Source organism: Callorhinus ursinus, unplaced genomic scaffold, assembly GCF_003265705.2.
Source record: "Callorhinus ursinus isolate GAN/ISIS: 27379988/994484 unplaced genomic scaffold, GSC_fseal_2.0 scaffold15, whole genome shotgun sequence".
Classification (NCBI taxonomy): Eukaryota; Metazoa; Chordata; class Mammalia; order Carnivora; family Otariidae; genus Callorhinus; species Callorhinus ursinus.
In genome coordinates, this window is record NW_027397077.1 from 18,251,232 (window position 1) to 18,277,312 (window position 26,081).

The 26,081-nt window shown below is 39.3% G+C and overlaps 1 protein-coding gene across 13 annotated transcripts in view; it reads right to left on the reverse strand.

The window, feature by feature from the left end:
• The window catches only part of CADPS (calcium dependent secretion activator), a 472,068-nt gene that overhangs the window by 106,780 nt on the left and 339,207 nt on the right, over positions 1-26,081 (reverse strand). For 4 of the 13 annotated variants that reach the window (XM_073901486.1, XM_073901480.1, XM_073901485.1 and 1 more), the window contains exons 14-18: positions 10,067-10,168; positions 8,508-8,571; positions 7,969-8,092; positions 5,565-5,633; positions 4,678-4,695 (exon numbers count right to left, since the gene is read on the reverse strand). In XM_073901486.1, coding sequence (XP_073757587.1) covers positions 4,678-4,695; positions 5,565-5,633; positions 7,969-8,092; positions 8,508-8,571; positions 10,067-10,168 — 377 coding nt within the window. The remainder of the gene's footprint in view (positions 1-4,677; positions 4,696-5,564; positions 5,634-7,968; positions 8,093-8,507; positions 8,572-10,066; positions 10,169-26,081) is intronic. The other 9 variants (XM_025885231.2, XM_073901487.1, XM_073901483.1 and 6 more) reach the window with 3 other exon arrangements.

Below are 26,081 nucleotides of genomic sequence, written 5' to 3' on the forward strand. Positions count from 1 at the left end.
GTAGTGGACATCTGTTATTCATGTATGTACAGTAACCTTCCTCAGGAGAATTGCCTCTCTACTCCACATGGTTCTGGTGGGAATGTCAGGCAATAACTTCCACAAATACACGGGCAGTCATGAGCCAAGCCAGGCCAACTACAGCACCCCACTTGATCATGGGTGATATGATTGGTTCAGGGATTAACATGTGACTCAAGCTGGGCCAATGAGGCCCTTCTCTGAAATATTATACAATTGCCTGGAAAGGAAAATTCTTATTCTTCTAGGGTCGTCTGCTAGGATAAAAGCCTGGTGCCATCTATAGCCATGTTTCCAACCCCTCTATCGTGACTCCCAGTCACATTAAAGAAGGCTGCCAGCCGTTGGAGAGATCAAAACACACTAAAATTCTTTATCCCTGAGTCCAGCTCCTCCATGCATTTCCTAGCTACATGGGGAAAAAAATTCCCCTTTCTTGCTTAAGCTTTTTGAGTGTTTTGTTTTAGTTTTTTTGTTTTCTTTTTTTTGTCACTTGCTATAGTAAGAATCCTGCTTTAATTATTAAATATCCATGAAGTCCCCAAATAAGCTTTTATGTATATGATCACAAGCTCTCTGGCACAGGATCTTGGGGCATTTGGAAGGATGGTCAATAGAGGCAAACACTTCAACGAGGACAGGAATACCCCAGACAGTTCTTCCTGGGGAATCAGCCCTCGACTTCCAGGACATCTCCTCTTGGGAATGCTTCAAAGACCCTGGCTTAGGTAAAATCTCCTTGTGCTGCCTACCTGCAGCACCTTACATTTCCCTTTATCATAGTCAGCAGAATGTAATTACTTGTTTTACATTTGTGTTCTCTACCTTATTATAAGCTCCCAGGTAGTGACCATGGCTACTTTTGCTCATTGCTCTGGTGCCTGGCAGAGCTCCTGGAACTTTGTGGGTATTTAACAGATATATGTAGAGCTTTATTGCAATGTTTTATTTTGAAGTTTATGATAAAACAATAAATCAGCTTCCCCCTAGATTTCATTGACATCCCAATTGCAATCCCTAGATCAGTAGCTTCAGCATCATGTGGGAGCTTGTTAGAAATGCAGATTTTTCAGGTCCCACCCAAGACCTACCAAATCAGAATCTATGTTTTTACCAAGATCCTCAGGGACTTGTATGAACATTGAACTTTGAGAAGCATTGTTTTATATTCTATTTCTGAAATCAAATAATATGTCTACACTACACACCTGGATTTAGAAGTTTCTTTTTAAATAAAATAAATGATAATAACTAATATATATAATGAGTATTTACTATGTGCCAGGTAGTATGCTAAAAGCTTTATTTGGAATATGTATTTTAATCTTGCCAGTAACTCTTTGGGGGAGGAACCATTATCAGCCCCTTTTACAGAAAATAAAAATGAGGCTTAAAGAATTAAAAAAAAACTCATTGGACCCAAAATAGGGATATAAGTTTTTGGTGTAACAATTCCTGAGTGCTCAGGCTGGTTCTGAAGTAGTGTTTTCTTGGAGCTGTACATAAAGGATGCTAACTGGACATCATCAGCTGTCATACTGAAAACTCATGCCAGCTAATGGATTATGGGTGTGGCCATTATCTTGTGGCTGAAAGATAAGGTGGGCCATGGGGTGGGGGCTCCTGAATATGTGCAGGACCTTGGACCTATGGGAAGTTTGACTGGAGATAGGAAAAGCTACAAAGTGTTGACTACAGAATCTGCTTGGCAGTCCTTTGGATGTGTTTGACCTGCTCTAGCAAGTTTCTGTCAATTGTAGAGAAAAACAAGTCCTCAGTTCTTTGGCAATCTTAGAGAATCTCAGCTGCTCGAGAAGACTTCCCAATGAAAGGATTTTGATAATGATCTGGTCCCGAAAGGACTGCTCTGGTTTCTGTTTGTTTGTTTGTTTTTTGTGTTCTTCCTGGAGTAGATACTTTGGAACTTATTCACTGAATGAATGGATATTGTCCAAGTTGGAAAGGCTGCACGGTGGAAAGAAACAAAAAGGGATGTTGTTTGAATTTAGAAAGATCTGGGTTCAAATCCTTCTTGAGAAAGTCACTTATTCTCTCTGAATTTGTAAAAGGAGCAATAATGAAGCCTTATTTATAGGACTAAGGTACAGATTGAATTAAATCCTCCATGTAAAGTCCTCAGCGTAGTGCTTGGGCCCATAGGTGGGCTATCTATCTATCTACCTATCTATCTATCTAATCATACAATTCCTTGGCGTATGTGAAGGAAAAATTGTTTTATTTCAAGTTCCAGTAGAATCCTTATGATGCTCAGAAAATTATGCAAGTATTTAGCCAAGAATTGAGGCAAAACAGCAATAGTAGTGTAGACTTTTTCAGAGCTTACTGGGTTCAGAATGTGTGACAGTTTAAACGAAATGTATTTAAAATTATAGAATTCATTTGCAGGAGTCACAGTTTTTCTTTCATAGAGTAGCAGCCTTTTACATCGTTTATTTTTAAGATACTGTAAGTAAACAGAATATTTAATTTCTAATAATGCCACCAGACAGAAAACATAAGTCCACCAAAATGCCATATGCCGAGTCCCATAGCTTCTTGAAGCACAGCCTGACTAAAGAACTCTGTAGCTGTCCACCCCAATTTACACAGGTGACTCCAGCTGTGCCCTGCCCCCTCCATCAGTTGGTTTTGCACACCTGTCTGCGTGTTTTTGCTTTGTTCCCCCTAAGAAAATTGAAGAGGGAGGGGGAGGGTAAGAAAAAAAGATTTAAAGGTCAGGGAAGAAGCAATTACGATGATGATTGTGATTTAGGTCTGCTTTGCCTAGAAGAGGTCTGGGACATACCAAGCTTCAAACCATCTCTGCTTTGACCTTAACCTTTTAGGTCTATTTTATTCTCTTTCTGCTACCCAGTTCTTTCTGTCCATCATGGTATGGACAGTATGATTTTTCTGTAGTGTAAGTTACCAATCTACTCCCTTGCTTAAAAAGCCTTCACCTTTGGAAGTGAGACCTGTGGAGTTTGTCCCTTGAAAAATCTATATGCATGCAAACATTGGCATAGATTCCAGGTTAAGAACCTCTGGCCCATGAGATACATTCTGAACCCCATCATTAAGGCATATATGAGACCTTGCCTCCTGCATGCATTGCCATCATCAGCACCCATTACTGCCATCAATGCACCTTGTCTTGCAATCACACTGAATTACAGAGTACTTAAGAGTGTGGCCTCCGTCTGGGCTCAGGTTCTGGCTCTACCACTTACTCTTCTAAGAGTGTGTTTTTAACCTGTGCTTCAGATGGCTCCTCTCTAAAATGTGAATAATAGTAGTATCTACCTCATAAGGGGTTTTGAGGATTAAATGAATTAATACATATAAAGCACTTATACCTGGCACATAATACACATTGAATAAGAATTAGCTATTTTTTGAAGAATTAACTATTTCTATTAGCTATACAGTTTTATGCATTTGCACATATTCTATCTAAGTTACCTTTCCACTTTCCAATCTCAGCTCCCTTTCACTGATTCTGATTTATCTTTCAAGCTGCATTCAAGCTCACCACCCTTGTGGAAACGTCCATGGTTTTCTGATAATGCACTCTTACACATCACTCTATCAATTGGTGTTACCGTGTACTGAATTTGTAATTTACACTTAGACACCCATTTGCATATATGCTCCATAAAGTTAACAGCTACTTCCCTCTTGTTTACTAGTCCCTGGCTTTCACAACTGTACCTGGCATATGGTAGGCTCCCACTAAGCACTTGTCTAATGAATGAATAAATGAATGAATGGATGAATGGACAGATGGATGGATGGATGGATGAATGAATGAATGAATGAATGAATACCTTCTCTTTCAGGGAGAGAAAGGCTCATGTGTTTTGAACATAGGTTTGTGAGTCTTCAAATACCTCTTGCTAGCTTGGTGCTTGGCATGTGCACAAAACTGCTTTCTGAATTGATCTGAAATGCATTCAACTTTGATTAAATGAAATATGTTTAATTACCTTTTGAGGATTTACTTAAAAACAATGATCAAAAGCATGTATTTATTAAAGTTTTAAGTTAAAGCTTTCCTCAAAATACGCTCAGAAGTTTGGGGACCAAACAAGAAGAAAATTTCCAAAGCCAGAGAACTCTCTAAGATCTTTCCTCTCATGAAACTCCAGCAACAGCCTGTGCTCAGCCACCCTCTGAGTGCATCCTGTCTCATCACACAATACGTACAAGAACAACATGGACACAACTTCTGTCTGTCTTGGCTGATAAACATTCATCAAAGAACACAAACTTGTCATTAGGGCAGAAAACAGAAAAAATAAATGAAAAACAAAGAGGAAGAGTTAGTTTGGTTCAGTAACTTTTGGTTTTTTTTAAGCACATGAGGCCAAATCACTGAATCCTGAAACCGAAGATGAAATGAAGCTCCGCAGCAAACCAGAGTTCTGTTCCTTCAAAGCTTATGCCTTTACATAAATTCTGCTCTATAGAGGTCAACATCTAATGGGCAAGAGATATAGTTAGACAGCACAAATTAACTCCTTAAGTATCATTGCAACTCCACATCAGTCTTTGGGAGTCCATACGTTAAGGAGCTCTTAAAAACAAAAACGAAAACAGAAACTCAATATAACTCAACAGTCCTGATAGTTTATAATGCATATACAGTTGGTTCACCTGCATCCTTTTGATTCTCTATTTGAAAGAGAGAGCACAACAAGGAGAGAAGAGAGAGAAACAAGAACACATATGCAGGATTAATGAGCAAATGGACCAAAATGCCCCCCACTTATGTGTGATACATGATATTGGAAGGAAAAGGTTGCCCTTGGGTTCCCACCGCCCCGAAGTGTGGGGGCCAGCAAAAAAAGGCTCCTTCACAGAGGTGGAAAATGCTGCACAAATAGAAAATTAGTAAAATTAAGTTTAATGTGAAATCAAGCTATGAAACATACACGAACTCTCCAAGTGACAATTAAGTCATATGTTCTAGCCAGAGCTTAGAGGACAAGGACAAGTCAAAATCTCCAGAGAGAACAAGGAAAAGCTTCCCAGCTTGAAAGAGAACAGACAGGAGGCATATAAGATCTAATTTTTACAGAGAATGGACCACCTTGTGTGATCTTATACCCAAAATAGTTTGACATCTTAAACATGGTAAAGAAGGCATGATTTTGCCCCAACTGTCCTTTATCTGACACCTAACGCATCGCTCCCGGCCTAGCGGCTACCTTTTGATTGTGTACCAGTGACAAGCACTTTACAAATTGGGGTTACACACAAGCAAAGTAAAAATGCATTCAGGTCACAGACAGAGAATAACTGAAAAACTTACGGACAAATCTGAGTTTACCACAAACAAATGGCTTAATTGTCTAACCTGTTTTAGGCTGATAAAAAGTGACTGGACTTCTCACACTGGGTTTCACAGACAGAATCAACAGACAAGCCAATGCTAAAAAACTTGAAGCAAGGAGAGTGAGTTGGTTTGGATCTGGATTTTCTTGAAATAATGAAAACAGAAAGAGTGAAGACAGCATGGCGAGGAGGTGGTAGGTACTCACGAATGGTTAAATCCATCACTTGGGAGGCCAAGCAGAAGACAGGATGCTCATACATTTCTCTCTTTTTCCCTATAAAAGAGGATTTGGGCATGCAAGAGGCTTAGGTCAGAGGTAAAGAGGTTAAAGGTCATAGGTTAGAGGAATACGTTACATTAGCTCAAAGGAAAATAGCCACAGAGTATTTTGGGATAAACACAGGATAAAAGAAAAAGGAGTTTCAAAATTGGAGATCTACTGGATTAACCATTCAGCATGCCGTGAGTCACGAGAGAGATTGTGACCATGATTTTACACGTCTCTTTAGAATTGTTTGCAAGAGTACAATGACCAAAAACATCATGAGTAAAGGGAAACAGAATTTCATTGATTTAAGGCTCCAAGATACTAAGGATTTCAGACTTTAGTATCTAAGGCTCTTGAGGTATTTCTTCATAAACATAGTCTCCAGCAATATCACTACAACTTCTTTCCAAAATTCTCAGGGGACTAAGCTGTTAGTGCTCACAGAGGGGCTCAAATGCAGAAATGTAAGATTTCTTTTCTGAGCATAGGATTGGAACCTTGTAAAAGAAAGTTGTTTGGTAGTAATATCTTCAAAGCTGCAATGTCTCAGCCTACGGTGGACTATGTTCATGAAAGAAAACCTGATACATGCAGCCAGAGGATGTTGGGTTGTCTGAATTAACAATCCCAGCATGCTTTGAAATTGGTGTCACAGCCACTTTTGCAGAGGTAACATCACAAAGTGGCTGAGCCAATCACGGACAAGGAAGGAGAGAAGCGGAAGAGAGCAGGTAGTGTGGAATGAGGTACTTCTCTGAAAAGAGAGTTGGAAAAAAAAAAAGATTGGTTTCTTCAAAGAATCCCCAGACCTAAAAGTCACAGTGCAAAAGATAATTAACACAACCAAGAAGAATTGAGGCACAAAAGGAAATTACAGATCAGCTGATCTACTTTGGAAATGAATGCATTTTTACTTACAGATCTTAAAGTTTGTTTTTGGATATATTTATCTGAAAGAAGAGAGCAGATCTTACCAAAAGACTAGTAATAGCTAGACCAAGGCCTACGAGGCAGCAGCCATGGCAACCGAACGTTTCTTGATCCCATCCCATCTCTGGCCTTGCCTAGAATTATTAGGTACCTGGTTGACTTTACCAAATACAACCAATCATTATGTCCTGGGAAGGTAAATGCTAGAACAATGATTTGCTAACATAGCCCTTTAATGATCTTCTTGTTCCTCTATTTTTGTCACTCATTACCAAGTCAAGAGTTGATAAACATCCTTTTAGTGCCCAATTCTTAAGTGTTTCTCCCTGGGTGCATAGCAATGAATTCATTACCACTGGTACACAATTTGCATTGTCAGACAGACAAAATTGAGAGAGGGAGGACATGTAATGTACAGAACACTGCGATTTGACATGATCTTAACCTAATTCTCTAAGGAAACAAGGACTTCGGCAGGGTAAGTGATAGGGTTTTGATGGTTGGTTAGACCTTTTTTTTTTTTCCCCCAGTCAAGTCCTGAAGGCAGACAATGGGCATTTGCTGGTTTTAGTCAAGTGTTTCACATGTGAGAGAACATCAGATTCCAGAATGCGGACACATTGAGTTTTGCACACAGAACTTCCACATTTATACACTTACACCACTGGTCAAGTTGGGTGTGGTTTTCAAATCACCCTATAGCAGCCAACAGGGTAACAATGAAAAGTGATTAATACCTTTGCAAATGAATAGGTCCCAAAGAACCATATCTTCTCAAGTAGAGTTTAATCAAAGTGTCTTTTGGGTGACTACTTGGTCATCAGTGCCTGCTTCCCTAAAACTTGAGAGGGCAGTGGTAACAACCATCCTAGGTCTGGAGCAACAAGAATGAATGAGATCTAAAGCAAACCAGGAGCCATCAGAGACAACTGGACACTAACCTGCCATCAAGTTTGAAATGTTACCAAAAGACAAGATACTGTCAAGGGGCAAGAAAGAGTTAAGCAAAATCTTGATGTTGTTTCGTTCCATGCTTGTTCTACCTCCAAAGTGCTTTGTTTTTCTCTACTTAAAGAAGTTAACAATCCTACAGAACTCTTTCATAGGAAAACATTAGTCACAGAGCAAACTTAGTGCCGACAAAGACTCTCAGGAGGACCTTAGTTATCTGATCACATGCTATATTCAGTATTCTTCCCCTACAAAGACTGTTCCCTGCGCCCCTGTTCTTCATTCATTTATTTGGCCACAGCCAAGGAAGCGTTCACATTTCAAGTGCTTTCAAGTTTCAGTTTAACATACTCAGATGGACCACTCTTTTCTGGTGCCCATTAGAAAAGACAGATTCTTCTTCCCCAGGGAGGCATACCAAAATTTAAATAAAAAAAATGGGGGCAGAAGGGAGCCTTACCTTCGATTTTAGCGTATTCTGATAGCCGGGTATAGTTGACTAAAGCAGCCTGCTCTAGACATTTCCGGATGACTGTTTTTACCTCCTCTTGTGGTACTGGGGTCACGATATCTTTCATCAAAACCTTTCGGTGGAAAAAAAAATGATTATTAAGATGGTTCAACCAAATGTGTTACTCATTTATATTTCTTAAATTGATCGAATTTAAAATGAGTTGTGAATGCCTCCTTGTGACTTAATATTGATTGAGAGCCATCGTTAAAGAGAAAACACAGAACTGTAATGCACAGTTAGGATGGCAAAGCCCATCTATGAATCGGGGAAGGGCCAGGAACATATCTTCAATATATGCTAACTATTTGGGAGTCTGGAGACAAAATATCTAGAATTTTGGCAGTTTCCTTGCATTTATTCTGGTATTTGATGAATGGTAAACGAAGCCTTGAAAAATGACAAACTAGGTCATTCAACTACAATATTTTATTACGATTATGTTCGTGTCTGTATCTATGTAATTTGTCTTTTACTTTCATTCTTACCCTTTCCAAGAGTGATAGAGTAGCTTTTAAAGCACCTTCAGGTCGACCAAATGGAAAGCAATACCTAAAAAAGAGAAAATTCTTCAGGTTGCCCAAATATATTATATTTTAGCATGAAATATGCTGCAATTTGATTCCTATAGCAACTCTTTCTGAGGAACAGAAAATGCTTTTTATTTTGTCACGTTGTGTTATGTTAATCTGAATTCACACCATATATGTGTGTATATAATGTATATATGTGTATGTGTGAATAATGACTAAAGAGAGACTCTGCAAATGTCTGCAGCAGAAAAGAATATTTAGAGTGATGACATAAGGCTCTGTTTAGATTTCTATTGTGAAGGAAAACCATTTGTTAGCTCACATGTGACCTTCTATATGATTATAGAGACCAGCAGTAAAAAAATATTAGTTGAAACAGGCTAAAATCCAAACACACTTACTAAGTCTCCAAAGGATTACTATAGGAAATGGAGTGTATTTTGAGCAAATTTATGCTTTTGCTAAGTGTCCTTCCTTGACTGTGGTTTTTAATTGTTATTGGATCTTTTGTTATTGGCAATACCTCTTGCATATAGTGTGTAATCAATAAAAATTTGTCCAGGAGGATTTTGGTGGTGCAGATGGAACTATGTCATGGACTCCCAAGAGTTTTTCAGGCTGTTGCAGATCCTTCCAGATACTGTTCCTCATGGTACAAAGGGACCAGCAGAGGCAACTTAAACTCAGACTATGTCCTATGCAGGTGTCCGGTGGGTGGTCTGGCGCAAGTCCTTAACTCTCTCAGCTTTGGTTTAATTTATATTTAATGGGGATTATAATAACGACCTTACCAAGTTGTTCTGGGAATAAAAAACTGAGTTACTGCCTAACTAGCCTCTAGTCCTGTATCTTGACCCATGGGAAGGGTTTAATAAAAAGGAACTGTTTATGATGTTATTATAAATGTTCTTACTATTTTTGAGTTACTATTTGAGGATTTCTAGTCCAGAACCACCAGTGCAGCATTACAAATGTCTGATTTGCTACAAGGGAGAAGTGGGCTATGTGGTGCAAGGCTGAAACCTTGGACACGCTCGCTGTCTTGCACGTGTGGGGAAGAGTCAATCTGCCAAGTCTGATCTAAGTTTCTGTCTTTTCCTGTATAGACACCTAGTCCTGTTTCTGAGGCAAGGGAGAAAGTGGAGACTCCCATGTGGGTACCACTGCCTTCCTTCCCTGTTCAAATGATCTGATTCCCAGGACTTATCACTGATCTAGGAACCTTGAAGTAACTTCACCTTCAATTTTGTAATAGATTTTAAAAGAATAGATTGATGACCAGGGTCAGCTTGCACAAGAAGGGCTCTGTCCTTTCAGTGGAAATAAAATACACTTAAGATTGCAAAGCCTTCTGGCTATCATGGAGCCCTGTCCTACTGGTTTTCGCTTCCATTTAGTTATTCATAAATCTCCAATGTGTCTCTGATAGGTTAACAGTCTTAGAAAATCAAGCCCTTTATTTGGCCCACCCCGGTCTCACTCTCCTAATAAACCCCTCAACCCCAGATCCTCACCTAAAATGTGTAATCTGATTTTCCAGCAGAACTCGGAGTCTCTCTTTGATTTCTTCGAAACGTTCCTTCTCTTCAACAGTCACTGTTCCAATTCCATCAGGCCTAAAAGAAGACATGTCATGAAGTGACGGGAACCTCATATGCTGACACCATGAAATCAAATCTCTAGCAGGAGGAAACTGTCCATTTTAGAAGAACAACTACAATGATCGATGTGACCTTAGGAGAAGTCCTGCTTTTCAGCGCTGGCTACTAAGGGGCATGGGGTATTTGGGGGGTTATGGTCTGGAGACATTTGTAGAACTGTCGCTCACTTATTGTGAAATGGTAAAATATACAAACTGGTGGCTGTAAGGCCAAGTTTCTAGACCTTTTGTTTGGCTCACGGCTTCTTAAGATTCTGAACTATTTGCCAGCATTTTCAAAGTTAGGAAAGTCTTATAATGCAATTCTTTTGAAAATTCGGAACAACTGGCATTAATTGGTGAGTGCCAAGTAACAGCTTCTTCCTTAGCTGGGGCAGGCATTCACCTGTCCACATCTCTAATTTGTAGTACCTACCTCATTATAGGCACTTAGGTTTGGGACCCCTGAATGATTCACACAGACTTCTATGAAAACCAGGTGCCTTGTAAACGTCCATCTTTCTCAGTGTTAAATGTTCTTAAGTGACTCAATTTCCAGCTTACAATTATAGATGTTCAGATTAACTTAAGCACTCATGTATTAAGTGAAGAAACAAATTAAAAAACATTGTGAAAAGTAAAAGACATTAATGAAAGAAATTAAAGAAAACACAAATCAGTGGAAAGATACCTGTATTCATGGGTTGGAAGAATTAATACTGTTAAAAGGTCCATATTACCACAAACCATCTATAGATTCAGTGCAATCCCTATCAAAATTCCAATTGTAGTTTTTATAGAAATAGAAAGAACAATTCTAAAATTTATATGGAAACATAAAAGACCCAAATAACCAAAGTAATCTTGATAAAGAACAAAGTTGGAGACCTCACCATTCCTGATTTCACACTTTATTACAAAGCTATAGTAATCAAAACCATATGGTACTGGCATGAAAACAGACACAGAGACCAAGAGAACAGAACTGAGAGCCCAGAAATAAACCCTTGCATATATGGTTAACTAATATTTTTGACAGGGGAGCCAAAGATACAAATGAGGAAGAATAGTCTCTTCAATAAATGGTGTTGGGGAAAACTGGATATTCACATGGAAAAGAATGAAACTGGACTCCTATCTTACATCACTCACAAAAAAATGAGCTCAAAATGGATTAAAGACCTAACTATAAGACAGGAAACTGTAAAACTCCTAGAAGAAAACATAGGGGAAAAAGAGCTCTTTGACATTGGCCTTAGCGATGATTATAAAAGTACAAGCAACAAAAGCAAAAACAGACAAGTGGGACTACATCAAACTAAAAAGCTTCTGCACAACAAAATGAAAGACAAAAAGAAAACCTATGGAATAGGAGAACATATGTGCAAACCATCTATCTGATAAAAGGTAGCAGAAATATAGAAGTCATAAAACTTAATAGCAAAAACCCAAATAATTCAATTAAAAAATGGGTGGAGGATTTGAATAGACATTTTTCTGAAGAAGACCTACAAATGGCCAAAAGATAAATAAAAAAAACAGTAAGCATCAGGGCAATGCAAATCAAAACCAAAGTGAGATATCACCTCACACCTGTCAGAATGACTAGTATCAAAAATACAACAAATGTTGGTGACGATGTGGAGAAAAGGAACTCTTGTGCACTGTTGGTGGGAATGCAAACTAGTGTAGCCACTGTGGAAAACAGTATGGAGGTTCCTCGAATAGTTAAAAATAGAACTGTCACATGATCTAATAATTCCACATCTGGGTATATATCTGAAGGAAAGGAAATCACTGTTTTGAAGATATATCTGCACCCCTGTGTTTATTGCAACATTATTTACAACAGCCAAGAGATGGAAACAACCTAAGTGTTCATTGATGGATGAATGGATAAAGAAAGTGAATGGATAAATATATATATTTTGGAATATATCTATTTTTATGTGATGGAATATTATCCAGGCAGAGAAGAAAGGAAACCCTGCTTATGACAACATGGGTAGAACTTGAGTGCATATGTTAAGTGAAATAAGTCAGACAGAGAAAGACAAATACTCTGTTCTCACTTACATGTCAAATTTGAAAAAGTCATCCTCATAAGAATACAGAGCAGAATGGTAGTTGCCAGAGCCTGAGGGGTGGGGGAAATAGGGAGCTGATGACTAAAGGGTACAAACTCCCAGCTATAAGATGAGTAATATACAGCATGGTGACTACAATGAACAGTACCATATTTATATACTTGCAAGTTGTTAAGAGAGCAGATCTTAAATGCTAACACTCACACACAAAAAGTGGTAATTCTGTGAGGGGATGAAGGTGTTAATTAACTTTGTCCTAATAGTCATTTCACAATATATATGTATATTGAATCATCACATGCCATACCTTAAACTGATACATGGTATATGTTAATACCTCAATAGAGCTGGAAAAAAAAGAGAACAAACCACATATGATGCTATCAATGCTAGTGAATTATTGCTCATTTTAATAAAAAGAAGGACCCTAGCAAAAATAAGTGAATTTCAGTTTAATCACAGTATTCTCATATTTCTAAATCACCATTAGGTTCACACACATTTTTCCTATTTGCTTTGGACCATTCAAGTTGAAAATACAAAGGGAAGCTGCATATTTATAGCCCAAATTTATCTGTGCCAAATTAGACGTAGGATAATCTGACCCATTCAAAGACTTCAGCTTCCCAGATCCCATAGTGACTTGTTTTGACTACTGGCTGAGCCAGTTTGCAGATTGGTGTGTCACCATGAAACTTCTATTGGAACATTCTTCAGTTTGCAAATGCAAGTCATCTTGAGACCAAACAAATGGTCTTATTTATAGGCCTTCTCAAGGATCCAGCATAAGTTGGGAAAATCCTGTATACTAGACCAGTCTGACTGCACAAAAGACTTGGCAAATGATAGCAATGCACCTCCTGTTAGGGGTTAATTGGTCAGCTTCCCTTCTTTTTAAATACTATAAGTGCCCTACATGGGGGGAAAAAATAAAACAAGAAAACTTCCCCTCCCCCACATTATAAAAAACACCCCTAAATAGTATAAAGTCCATTTCTTCACACTTCCCTGAACTTAAAGAAAGAAGGCCAAATGGCAAATATCAGGTAGGCTGTTGGAATCCGTGAATATGCCCTTATTTTAATATTTTCTGGAAAAATCTTAAATGCTAATATACAAAGTTTATTTAACAACATTTTTTTTTTTTAACCATGAAATGTCCATGAATCTGTATTTAAGTCTCAGGATGAATTCACTGGCCTCCACAAAATACATGTGACAGTTTTTGGTGGTAACTTCTCCTGTTTCTATTATAATCTACAACTTCCTTTAGGAGTGGTTTTTAGATTTAGATTTTGTTTACACAAAATATGGCTCACTAATGCACCGAACACATTTATACAATTGGCATGTGCATGCACACACTTGATTTGGGAAAATGGAAACCATTTTAAACATTTTGTTTCTGAGCAGGGAATTAGCCCAGAGAAAAATGCTATTAAATATAATTTACAAATCAGGGGCACCTGGGTGGTGCAGTTGGTTGAGCAACTGGCCCTTGATTTCGGCTGAGGTCCCAGGGTCCTGGGATTGAGCCTCCCGTGGGGCTCCATGCTCAGTGGGGAGTCTGCTTGAGATGCTCTCTCTCTCCCTCCTGCTGCCCCTCCCCCTGTTAGCGTGCACACGTGCGTGCACTCTCTCTCTCAAAAATAAATAAATAAATAAATAAAATCTTTTAAAAAGTATAATTTACAAATCAGAGAGGGGTTTACAGATGACAGGAAAAAGCATGAAAACTATTTCACATGTGCAGCCCAAAGATATGTGTGGCTATTAAGGAAGAAACCTCCCTGACAAAAATCATCCATTCTTCACTCAGTAAGCCTTCTAAGGCAATTATTAGGCAATTAGAAAGTAACTTTTAGGTTTGTTTTTGAGATGATAAAAAGTAAGCATTTAGTGTGTGCCTGGCCTTCTCAGTTAATCTTCACCACAAAGGGTATTATTAAGAACATGAAATTTGATTATATTTCTTTCCCTTTTGTTCTGATGATTCACATTTGTGGTTATTTAAGGTAGCAGCCACTTCCACATCCCTGACAATCTCTCCTTCAACTCCTTTCTGAACACTATTACTCTCACTATTCAAAAAAGGTAAATGACTAAAAATTATTGTTATATTCTTTTCTTAAATTTGCTTCTTAATTGCCTATGTCAGTGTGAATGGTTTTCTCTTAAAATAAATGAAACTAACTTTATGTCTGGAAGGTAAGTAGTACAGAATTCACCAACAAAAATAGGTGATTAAAAAAGTCACGATTTTGACATGGAATGAAAATTTGTTTGCAGCTGCCAGAACTGTGCTGAAATGGTACAGGGGATAGAGGATATTATTTTACAAACTGAGGAAGAGACATGCAGGAATAATACAATTTGTCAAAGATCACAGGTTGGAACTATATCAGTTGAAAGGTAAAAATATCCTTCTTTTGGGTGCCTGGGTGGCTTAGTCAGTTAAGCGACTGCCTTTGGCTCAGATCATGATCCCAGGGTCTCGGGACTGAGTCCCGCATTGGGCTCCCTGCTCAGTGGGGACCCTGCTTCTCCCTCTAACCCTCCCCCCTCTTGTACTGTCTCCCCCCCATAAATAAATAAAATCTTAGAAAAATATCCTTTTTTTGGCTTAGTTTCACATAATTATTTTTGAACATTCTGTCAAATATCAATTTCTTTTCTGTTGATCCCTGTAATTTGTCAATGTTAATTATACAGGCTTAGATTTCTATGGAGCTACTAACTAAAAATCCCAGCTCAATATTTTGGGGGACTCTATTCTCACAGAAGCAATAAAATACTTTTCCTAGAGAGGTAACCCTCTGACCTGAGCATGCCTCAAATTCCCTGGAGGATGGGGCTGAGAAACTGCTTTTCTTTTTCTTTTTTTTTTTTAATATTTATTTATTTGAGAGAGAGAGAGAGCACAAGGGCCTGGGAGGAGGGGCAGAGGGAGAAGAGAGAGAGAATCTCAAGCAGACTCCCTGCCAGTTGCAGAGCCGACCATGAGATCACAACTCAAGCTGAAATCAAGAGTCAGCCGCCCAACCAACTGAACCACGCAGGAGCCCCAAGAATTTGCATGTCTAACAAGTTCTCTGGGGGCGGTTCAGGGACCACACCTTGAGAACCTCTGCTTTAGAGCAAGAAAATATTTGGTGGGTGGCTCTTTTAGTGGCTGAAAAGGTATGTTTGATTCAGGGTTACCGATTTCTCTTGGATTGGAGTGAGTTTGGAAGCAGAGACCTTCTCCAAGTATAATGGTCCCCTTATAAAGCCACAGTCCCTTCCAGAGTGGTGTTTGCACTGTTGCAGGGTGTCATCCCAAGCAGTGCTGGTTGTAAAATAAATAGAGGAACTGTATTGGTGTCTCTTAGAAGCCGTGCTTTTGTTTTTGTTCTTTTTTTTCTTTCTGGAAACATTTGGAGGTGATTCTATAATTGTCATAAAACTGGCTCTGCATCTTGTTCCTTTCTCCATAGTTTTAACACTTAAGGAGTCACAAAGAATGAGAGAAGAGGGATAAAGTTGGATTTTAAATTCCTAGCTAGTAAATCCCAGGCTGAGATGTGTCTTTACTTAGAACACGTATTTAGAAGCCCTGAATCCCCCATCCTCCTGTGTCCTGAATGCTGCATTTTCTGCCCTCTTGTTTTTTGGCTTCTTAGCATCCACTGTCACCTCTTAACAACACCTGAATGTCCTTTGGAGGAATGACCTTGGCCGCACTGTCGGTATTCTTGGGGGGGCGGGCAGGTAAATTGGGATCCTGTTTTCCTGCTGTTTATACCAAGGGCCTTCCTACAAGCCAATTCCTGCCTTTCATGGCCACTGTGCATCTAAGCTAGACTATGACCTAAGTTCAGCAAACTGGACATTCTTTTCTGGAACCTTTACACTGAGTAAATAATGCAAAGATAGAAGAAACAGGTGCAATTTGCTCACCCTAGCACCTGTGCCCTGACCAAATGGACTGTCCTCACAGGTCAGTAGTGCTTAATTTTTGGCTGTACTTTAGAACCATGTGAAAGCTCTGAGAGGTCTCATCCTCAAGCTCTTTATTCAATTCGTCTGCAATGGGCCTAGGCATTTGTTGCTTTTAAAGCTCCCTAGGTTATTATAATGTGCTGTTAAGGGTTGCTTTTGTCCTGTTTCCTACTTTTCTGTAGCTTCCTTGATTCTAGTTTTCCTCTCCCTCTCTTTGAGGCTCCCAACATCACCCCCCAAAAAACTTGGATGATAGATGATCCAGACTTAGTGTTTGTTCCTTATACTAAACTGATGTGAGTTCATAAAGCACATATTTCCTCCTTTGTAGTAAAAGGAGGGGATATGGACTTTCATAGTAGAAGCGTTTGATGCCTTTGAACCTAGCTTTAGAATCACACGTGCACGCCCGCGAGCGCACACACACACACACACACACACACACACACACACACGACAAGGAAATGCGGTCCTGGGTCTCTGGTTCCACCTAACTGCACACTGGCTAACAACTCACTTCTTGTATATCATGATCCTGCAAACCTGAGACGATCTGCGGGTCTTGTGCCATCATTTTTGGAGCCTGTCAGAGACTGGGAGCTCCCCCACCTGCAGGCCACCACTGCCACCAGAAGTGGGTCTCTCAGCCACAACAGACTATATCACATCTGACACAGCAGGCATCTCTCGAATCCACCTTTCAAGTTTTCGGCAAACCATTTTCTCACTGTCCTTCACAAAGTTGACATTTTCGGCAGCACAAAAGGAAAGATGTCATATCGGCTGCTCTTCAAGTCCTTGTCACCGTGGTCAGCTGCAGTTCTGTCACCTTCACTCTCCTCACACACTCCCATCTTGAGCCATGTCACAAATAATAATTTATCTAGAGTTGTGTCTTTCCTTTTTTTTTTTTTTTGTCAGACTGAAACTACCATAACCCAGCTGCCTATCCTTTAAGTTACTAGTTACACAGAGTGTCCTCCCATTCCCCAAATGCCTCCGGGCTAGAGCTTATGAATTAATGTCTATTATTGGAGTAATCGAAGATGATTAAGTCCTAGGTTTTTAATGGGAAAGATTTTATTTTGATATTTGAAATTAAGTGTGAATAATCTAGTTAAAGAAAACAAGCGGCAGTGTGGTTTGTGAAAGCAAACTTATCCCTTGGGTCGTTCAACTGTCCCTACACACCCAGGTGAACACACAGATTCCTGACCTTTTGTTACCCTGCTAGCACAGTTCTCCACATTATGTTGAAAGCTGGGACATAGAACCCTTGTTTGGAAGGTTAGGTATCTCTTCAAGAAGGTCAGGTTACTAAATTAATTCAAGGCTTACAGTGACGAATATGTTTCTGACACTGCATCTATTTAGTGATCAAGTGTAGAACCCAGGTGGGAAAGAAAATGTATGGATTCAAAAGAGGAAGAGGGTCTGGTCCACTTCTCTTCATACAGCCAGCTTTAAGCTCCAATCACTACCAACAAGGGGTAAAACTCCAGCTGAAGTGGGAATATACTTTCTCTCCAAATGCAAATGTCCACATATGCTGGTGCAGGCACCGTAAACATGATATATTCTCTCTCTCCAAATGGATGCATGCCTGCAGACCGCATTATGGATCCCTGAAAATGTCCTTAAACAAGCATGATAACTGAATCCTACTTACTACTAAATTGTTCCAGCCCAGAAACACGAGAGCTTAAAGGGCCAGAGTGGGACAGAATATCTTAGTAGATGTTCCTTGCAATGCTCCCTAAATAGAACATTTAGGCCAAACACACTCTCTTAACCTCTCTCTCTTTTAAACTGACTTCTCCTAGCAACTCTTTATCCTTACAACTTTTAGAGTGATACCTTTGTATTTAATCCTAGAGCGGAATATTTTCCTTTGTCTCTTTCAAGTGGCTAATAACTACAAATTCAAGATAACACCAAAGCATTATCATCTCAAAAGGAGACATCCCTGCTTGCTCATCTTGATAGCTTGTATAATTTCTACCTTAATTAAACACTGTAATTAGGACTCTCATATCCAATAGTCACTGCTTCATCATGAAAGCCCAGCCTTTCCCTTTCCTCTCCTTTCCCTCCAGCCCAAACCCCTTTTCTAATTATGCCCTGATGCCCTGGGGCTCAGACACGCTGCTAAAACAAATATATCAAAGTGTTTGTTTCACAAAGACTAAGATAGGAAGCAACAACAAGCAGTTTCTACAACCTTACAAATGGGCACTGAAGCTTCTTGAGGTTGGTTATTATTAATTTGAAAAAGAGGCGTGGAGAGGGCAAAAATATATCAGTGAGGTCTTCTTTGACTTCTTTTCTGTTTTTCTAAACATGTAGCTAAAACCCAACAATATCAGAAGGTATCTTTGCTCTCTCTAAAGATGGAAGTGCTTGAAGTATCTCCTTACCAAACCTCAAAGAATATGGAGGCTATTGATAAAGGAACACTAGTCAAAGTGCTTTAGGCTCAGTCCAGGTGCTGAATGGAGAACCCAAGAGGAGATTACGTAAATTGTATAAAACGTATGCATTGCAGGAAAGCATGTATTTCTTTTCCCAGAGAAAGATCAATTTCCAAAATTGGTACTATACAGATTTTTCTCTTTGAGGAATAAGAGAAGAGATGGGTTTTGTTGTTGTTTCTAGGCAAACATAGACAATTAGGCTTTAGATTCTACCCGTAACTCCTTATGTATAGACTTCTGAGTGATTAGACCAATAATATGTGTGGTTTTTTGGTATCATACCCACCCTGCAAAGGGTGTGATATCTGGAAATATGTTTTTGCCCCAGTGAGGTCAACAACCATAGGATGAGGACACATGTTGAAATTTTAGAAAGGAAATGCATATTACTTGATGTGTTGCTATGGGCCAGAAAGATTGCTCTGATGGAATCGATAATTCAGCACATTTTATAAGATTTTATGTCTGAGTTGGAAAATCTCTTGTGCTGATGGGGCAAATTTCATTTAGGAATGGAGTCACATGGGTTAGAGGTTTGAATATAAGATCTAAAGAGAATTCCTCCTTGGGATGCGGACTTTTGCTTGAAATGTGCTTGAACCCCCCGCCCCACCAACAAGTACTTTCTATTGGATGACGTTGCTTCTTTAGAATTTAAAGAGCATGACTCAGTTACATATGCAAGGCCAACACCTGCTCAAAGTGGGAAGGCCAACCAGCCACATGTCCCCAAGTACACTAATGCCTTATGTGTGTGTAACATTATACCAATGATGTTATTATATATATTATATGTAATATATATATAATGTTATTACATAATATATGCCTGCCTGCTACTCAAGTGCTGTATTCAGAGATCGGTAAAGCTCAACCATCCCTGCTACACAGTCCTCTCTCTCTCCTTCTTTTGGGGAGGGAGAGTTAAAAAGCACTAGACATAATATCTTCAGGAGTGTACATGTGTGACACAGAGGAGAGGACAAAGAGAGGGTGAGAACAGGGAGAAAGTTGAGGTTGGAGTGAAAGAGAAACATCTACATGCACAAAAATGGCTGATTGACTTCCAGGAAGGCATTCACAGAAGAGAAATGAAAGAACATATTATGCAACATGGATTGGGAGTGAGGAACCAACACTGGAGGCAAGGACATGGTCAACAAAGCATTTGCTGTAGTCCAGGGGAGAAGACAGACACCTGAACTCTGGTCATAGCACTGAAGAGAAGAAGTGGATGGGCTGGAGGGATATTTAAGGGCACTGACGGAGCACAGTAACTGAATCCTTGTGATGTGCTGAGGGAGAAGGACGAGTCTAGGACAGCTCCCATGGTTCTGCCTTGGGAAACCAGGTGGATGGAATTACTCACCGATTTAGGGGGACTGGTGGAGTAACAGAGGAGAAAAATGAATTCCATGGGATCATTCAGCAACTCAAATCTAACCCATAGGGATCGCGAGTCTCTGCACAGAAGCAGCACCTTGGCTCCAGATACATCTTCCGAAAGAATCCTGGGACATGTTTTCAAAGATTTCTAGAACTCATGCTCTCTTACATCTGCTTGCAGACTCATTAATCTATGCAGCTTACTTTGGATTGGGGCGGTTGGCATTATGGATTTGTTAATTGCTGATACAATGTACTTTCTACACAGGCCATATGTGAAGAGCAGCACTGGCATTCAAGAAATGTTAAATAATAATGTAAATGAGAAAAATTTCCAATCCCAATAATAAAGGGATCCAAGGAACATTGACGCAACTCGCAATCTTCGGAGCTGTTTGATTGCCTTGTCACTGTGGGACAGTGACCAAAGTGATGCTAATCTAAATGTCATCTAAGAAGAATACTAAAAATATTATGGTGAAAATTAAGTACTGCAACCTTAGGAGCTGATTTAAAAATGAGAAGATATAGCGATTTACATCTGTGGGTTTTATGATCACCAAGTGCAACCAGCTGAACATACTCACATTTTCTTTTTCTTTCTCTCTTTGAGAAAATGGGTTCAGTTTTAAAGAGCTGGCCCAAACTAATGTTCCCTCAATCAGTGGTTCTTTTTTCTTTTTTAAAGATTTATTTATTTATTTGAGAGAGAGAAAGACAGAGACAGAGAGAGAGCACGTGAGCGGGGGGGGGCAGAGAGAGAGAGAGAGAGAGAGAGAGAGAGAATCCTCAAGCAGACTCCCAGGTAGGCACAGGGCCCAATGCAGAGCTCCATTCCAGGATCAAGACCTGAGGCAAAATCAAGAGCCAGATGACCAACTGACTGAGCCACCGGGGCGCCCCCTCAGTCACTGGTTCTTAAACACTGCTGCCTATTAGAATCACTAGGGGGAGATTTTTAGAATGTGATACTTAGGCCATATCCCAGATTAATTAAACCAGAACCTCTGCAGGTGGGGCTAGGGTATCAGCATTTCTTAGGCTCTCTAAGTGATTCCAATGTGTAGTCAAGTTTGACAACCAAGGCCTTAACTAAGTGAGATCTGAGGACCAAATGCCTTATAATTACCTGGGGAGGAACCTGATTAAAAGTACAGATGCCTGGCTCCACCTAAGGCTTGCTGAATCAAATTATCTAAGGATAGGATCTAGTACTCTCCATTTTAACAAGCTCCCTATGTGATTTATATGTAGACTACAGTGTGAGAACTACTGCACAAGGTGAAAATCAGTGGTGGAAACTCTTAGGCCTTTAGACATAGAATAAGGTTGTGTAAAAGAAACAAAAAAATCCAAGTAAAAAGGAGAAATTCAACCCATCACCTGGGAGTTCGGTTTTTTGGACTTTGTTTGCAGAGGGCTGTCCTGTGCATTGTAGGATATTAAGAAACATCCTTGGCCTCTACCCACTAGCTGACATGAGAACAACTATTGTCCTCCCCTCCCCAGCGTGACACTCAAAAATGTCTCCAGACATTGTCAAATGTCCCCTGGGGGGGAAGATCACCCCCTCCTTCCCCCGAGTCAAGAACCACTGTTCTCAAAGATGCCAAACATGTGGATGTTTCCATATCTTCCAGTGCCTGGAATTATAAATGGCAATCATCTTCCTGATTGACCAGATATGTCTACTTTTGATTAGATGTTGTGGATTCACATAGGCATATGGAGATGTGGTGCAGGCTTCCAGAGAAGGTGGGATAAACTCAGTCATCAGCAGCTGAGTGGTCATTCATGATTTCCAGCTGCAACAGGGCAGGGCTCTGCCTCCACCTTTGGGTCTGCTAGTTATTAATAGGTAAGAAGTTGATAATTATGTAAAAAGTTACACTTTACCTAATCTGAAGCTGGTTATGAGGTGATGATAGGAATGGGTTCTTTTGTTCAGTCAAATTCAGTTAAAGGGTAATTTGTTTCCATGAGTCATGACTGCCTTCTTAATCTGGGCCAAAGAATACATAATATCTCCGCATGCAAATAGTGTTCATCCTGGTGAAAGAGGTTAGGAAAATGGTTTCCCTATACCAAAAGGTTGTTAATTAATGTTCAAAAGACTCTGCCCTTATGTGGTCTAAAACTCCAGATATACTTTTGTTCTCTTCACAAGGCCAAAATTACCAGGGGAGACATGTTGATTTTGGACATCTTTAGGACAAAAATGGAAAACCCTTAAATCAATTCAGATGACTGCTATACTATCTAGCCTTGAAATGTTGAATCTCATATCAAATGGCTGAATTTGGCATCATACACAATCCACAAATGCAAGCTCCTAAGTCAGACTACCTGTGTTTGAATTAGGATCACATACTTGTTTGCTACAGAGTAAATGACTAAACTTATCTGAGCCTCAAACTCCTCAGATGTTAGATGAAGCTAATATTAATACTTCACAGGGATGTAATGAGGATAAAATGAGATGATGAATCTAACAGCACTTCACATAGTGCCTGGCATATAGCAAGCACTTATTAAGTGGCAGCAATTACCCTTACTTGAATTAAACTTTATTTATGGAATATGACAATGGCTTGTTTCTTTTGTTATTATAATCCATAAAGATAATTTTAGAGGTTGATGGGAAATCACAGATGCTATGATTCTATGTGTTCATTCTGCAGATGAGAAAACTGAGGTACAGAAATAGATAAAATAATTCTAGATTCATGCCAAACAGACTCTAATACTCAGATCTCTAGAATCTACACAAATGCTGATGTAGTGCAAAGAGGAAGAGCTTTGGACCCAGAATATCTGAGTTTGCCACTTATATTTGTAGACATTCAGTTTCATCCTCTACAAAATGGTTGTAAAAAATAGCTGACCTGAAAAATGTTACAGCAAATCAGATGGAATGTATAAAAGCATAAACTGTGGAGTGCTACACAACTGATACTTAATATTATGATTTCTTCTGCATTAAAAATGAAATACACACATAGACCCTGGAACACACATAAGCTTCTTAAAGTACCATTCAAGATCCTTTCTGATAGTTTTTCCTGGCACAGGGTAGGCTTGGTCAAGTGTGGTGGTTTACTTTGTGTTTCAATGCTGAGCACTCTAAGAGCAGCACCTTGGACAGCATCCAGAGAGGCTTCTTTCAAGTACCTGTAACATTCTCTATGTGCTTTCTTACTGGCTGCAAGCTACCCTTGCCCTGCAGTCTGACTCTCATAGGGAAACACAAACAGAAACTTCACTTCACCTCCATCCTTACATACTGCAAGTTTGAAAAATAGGGGTCCACATGGAATCAGGGCTTTTTTTGACCTTCACTAACAGACCTGGACATGTTGATTGATAGCCTGCCACATTCTCTAGGAAGTGAAAGTTGGTATTTTCATTCAGTTTGCCTACAAGTGAACTGTATATATTTCAGGACCTAGAAATATTCCAGTGAACAAATTCATACTGAAACATAAAACATACCTGCTTGTGAACTTTGTGTCACTTGGCAATGCCAGGGTCAGAATGTCAGTTTCAAAACCACAACAACAAAATTAAAAAAAATAATAATTTTTAAATGTCAATGTTAATTTGTGGTGAGGGTAGAGAAGGTGAAGGAGGACATAAGGGTAACACTAGAAATAATTACAAATCTAGTTTAAAAGGGGAAAAAGCTACCAATTTGTCATTTTATCAATTCACAATGAAAGCGGCCCTAACGGACAAAGAAAACAGAAGAGGATAAATATAATTTTAGAACTTGAAAGTGGCTTCAAGGTGACCTCATTACATAAGTGATTCTACTAAGAGCTATTCATTTAGTGATAGGTTTTATTTTGTGTTTTTATTATAAATCTTTATCTAAAGATAGCTTTGTTTCATGAAATCAATGTGGAACTGAGAAGGGTTTGCTAAAAATGATGGAGTTACTATAAATGTATAGACCCAGCTTATGACAACCCATTCTATTTGCTCCTTAAACATAATTTCAAAATTATAAAGCATGGGTTGCTTATTATGAATGACTTGGTAAGGTATCAGGCCCTTAACTAGATGCCACTAAAGAAGCAATCTCATTCATGATTCTGTTTACATATTGCTCAGTTTTTTCAATATGAATATGTTTTAAGAGTCACTAAACACCTGACTCAAATTCAGTCCTAATGCATGGTATTTTGCCCATTGCTACGATTTTCTTTTAAAGAGTACCTTGAAAAACCTTAAAGTAACAGAGACTTCAGAAATACACAAAGCTCGCTGTTTGCTAAGGTGGAAGTCATGGCATGGATGGGGGGAATGTCACAGATATTGTAAAACACAAGCCAAAGCACGCGTAACTTCTTACCTTTTGGGCTCTGGATTTGCCTGGGTTTTGTAATCTTTTCTTTTTTTTGATTCCTTTTTGGTATCTTTTTTAGCCTCTGGTTCAGATGGGGAGGGAGTTTTGCTCCCTTGAGGGTCTGTATTTGGTGGCAGCCCACTATGGTATACATGCATTTGTTGACTTTGGAGGGGGGGTGGTCGCATGGGGCATGCACAGAGGGTGGCCAGCCACAGGAGAACCAAGAGCACACATGCATGCACAAACAAAAGAAAGAAAAAGAAGGATGCATCAAACAGCAAGAGCAAATGCATTCAAACTAAAATAATAAGCAAAAAAAAAAAAAAGATGCAAACTTGCATAAGGAAAATCGGAACTGAAAAGAAAATAAGAAATCCAAAACTGTTTCCATGACAAGATGTATAAACCTAACTGTGAATCAAGTGGCAGTCTTACAATATGAAATCCAGACAATGTGTATCATAATTCATGATGATGTTTACCAGGGAGTTTACAAAAACACTTCATTATTTTATAACACTTTCTTATTCAGTAACATATGTAGAATACAGTGTGACAACCCAGAGAATATAATGCAACTTCTCTCTCTCTCTTTAAAGAATTCAGTCCAAGAGGCTGTAACAGATAGTCATCAAAGTGTACATATTTATAAAAAGCAGAGTTATGCACAGATACTCTTCAGGTATCAGAGTTTTCATAAATATTTTTTATGTAAATAAAAGGTCATGTGCTGGGCTAGCAAACCTTATAACAATGGGAGGTGATGAAACCTTGTTTCCTGTTAAATATTCAAACCTACAATGCTATTGTTAACTTAGTTCTATATGTTGAAGTTGCATCTCATAAAACCTACCAGTGCTAGAGAGAAGAAAAGCACAGGACAAATCCCACAGATATTTCAGAGTCATCTAGCTTGCAAAGATGAAGATAACTGACAGTCTGATTTAAAATAAATGCAGTCAGTTCGGGATTCTCCCACAAGTGAATTTCCCCACAGCACCAACTTTTCTGGGTTTCTGAAACCACCTAGTTTTTCCTGGATATGCCTTTCCTGGCTATTGGTTGAGGTGCTTGAGGTAATGCAGGCTTGTCTTCCTAGTAACATGAGGCTACATACATTGGGATAGTAAACTGGCTGTGGCAATGTGGAAATTTATTCCATGTCTTCAGAGCCAAATGGTAATGTTCCTAAATTATTTGCTGCTTTGCATTATTCAGAACATGGATCTTTTCCTCCAGGAGCTGGGCAACGTCTAAAGAAAGAGAGTACTTAGTATGGAGTTAGAACTGATGTTCTGGTCTATAAAACCTATAAAATGAGGGGGTTGGTTACACTGTGATCTCTGAAGTTCTTCCCAGCTCCATGGTTAAACTGTAAGTGTTATGATTATCTTTGCCTTCCAGCTTCACCTAGCTTATTTCAGCTCTGGAAGTGTGCTTGGCTTCCTCCTTCGGCAGGGCATTTGTACATGCTGCTCCTTTTGCCTGGAAGCACTCAACTCCTACACATGCTTCAGTTCTCAGCCCAAGCCTCTCTTCCTCAGGGACACCCTCCCTGCCATCCTAACACCCTGTCTGAGCTATCTTCCTTTATTAAATGCTAGTATGGAA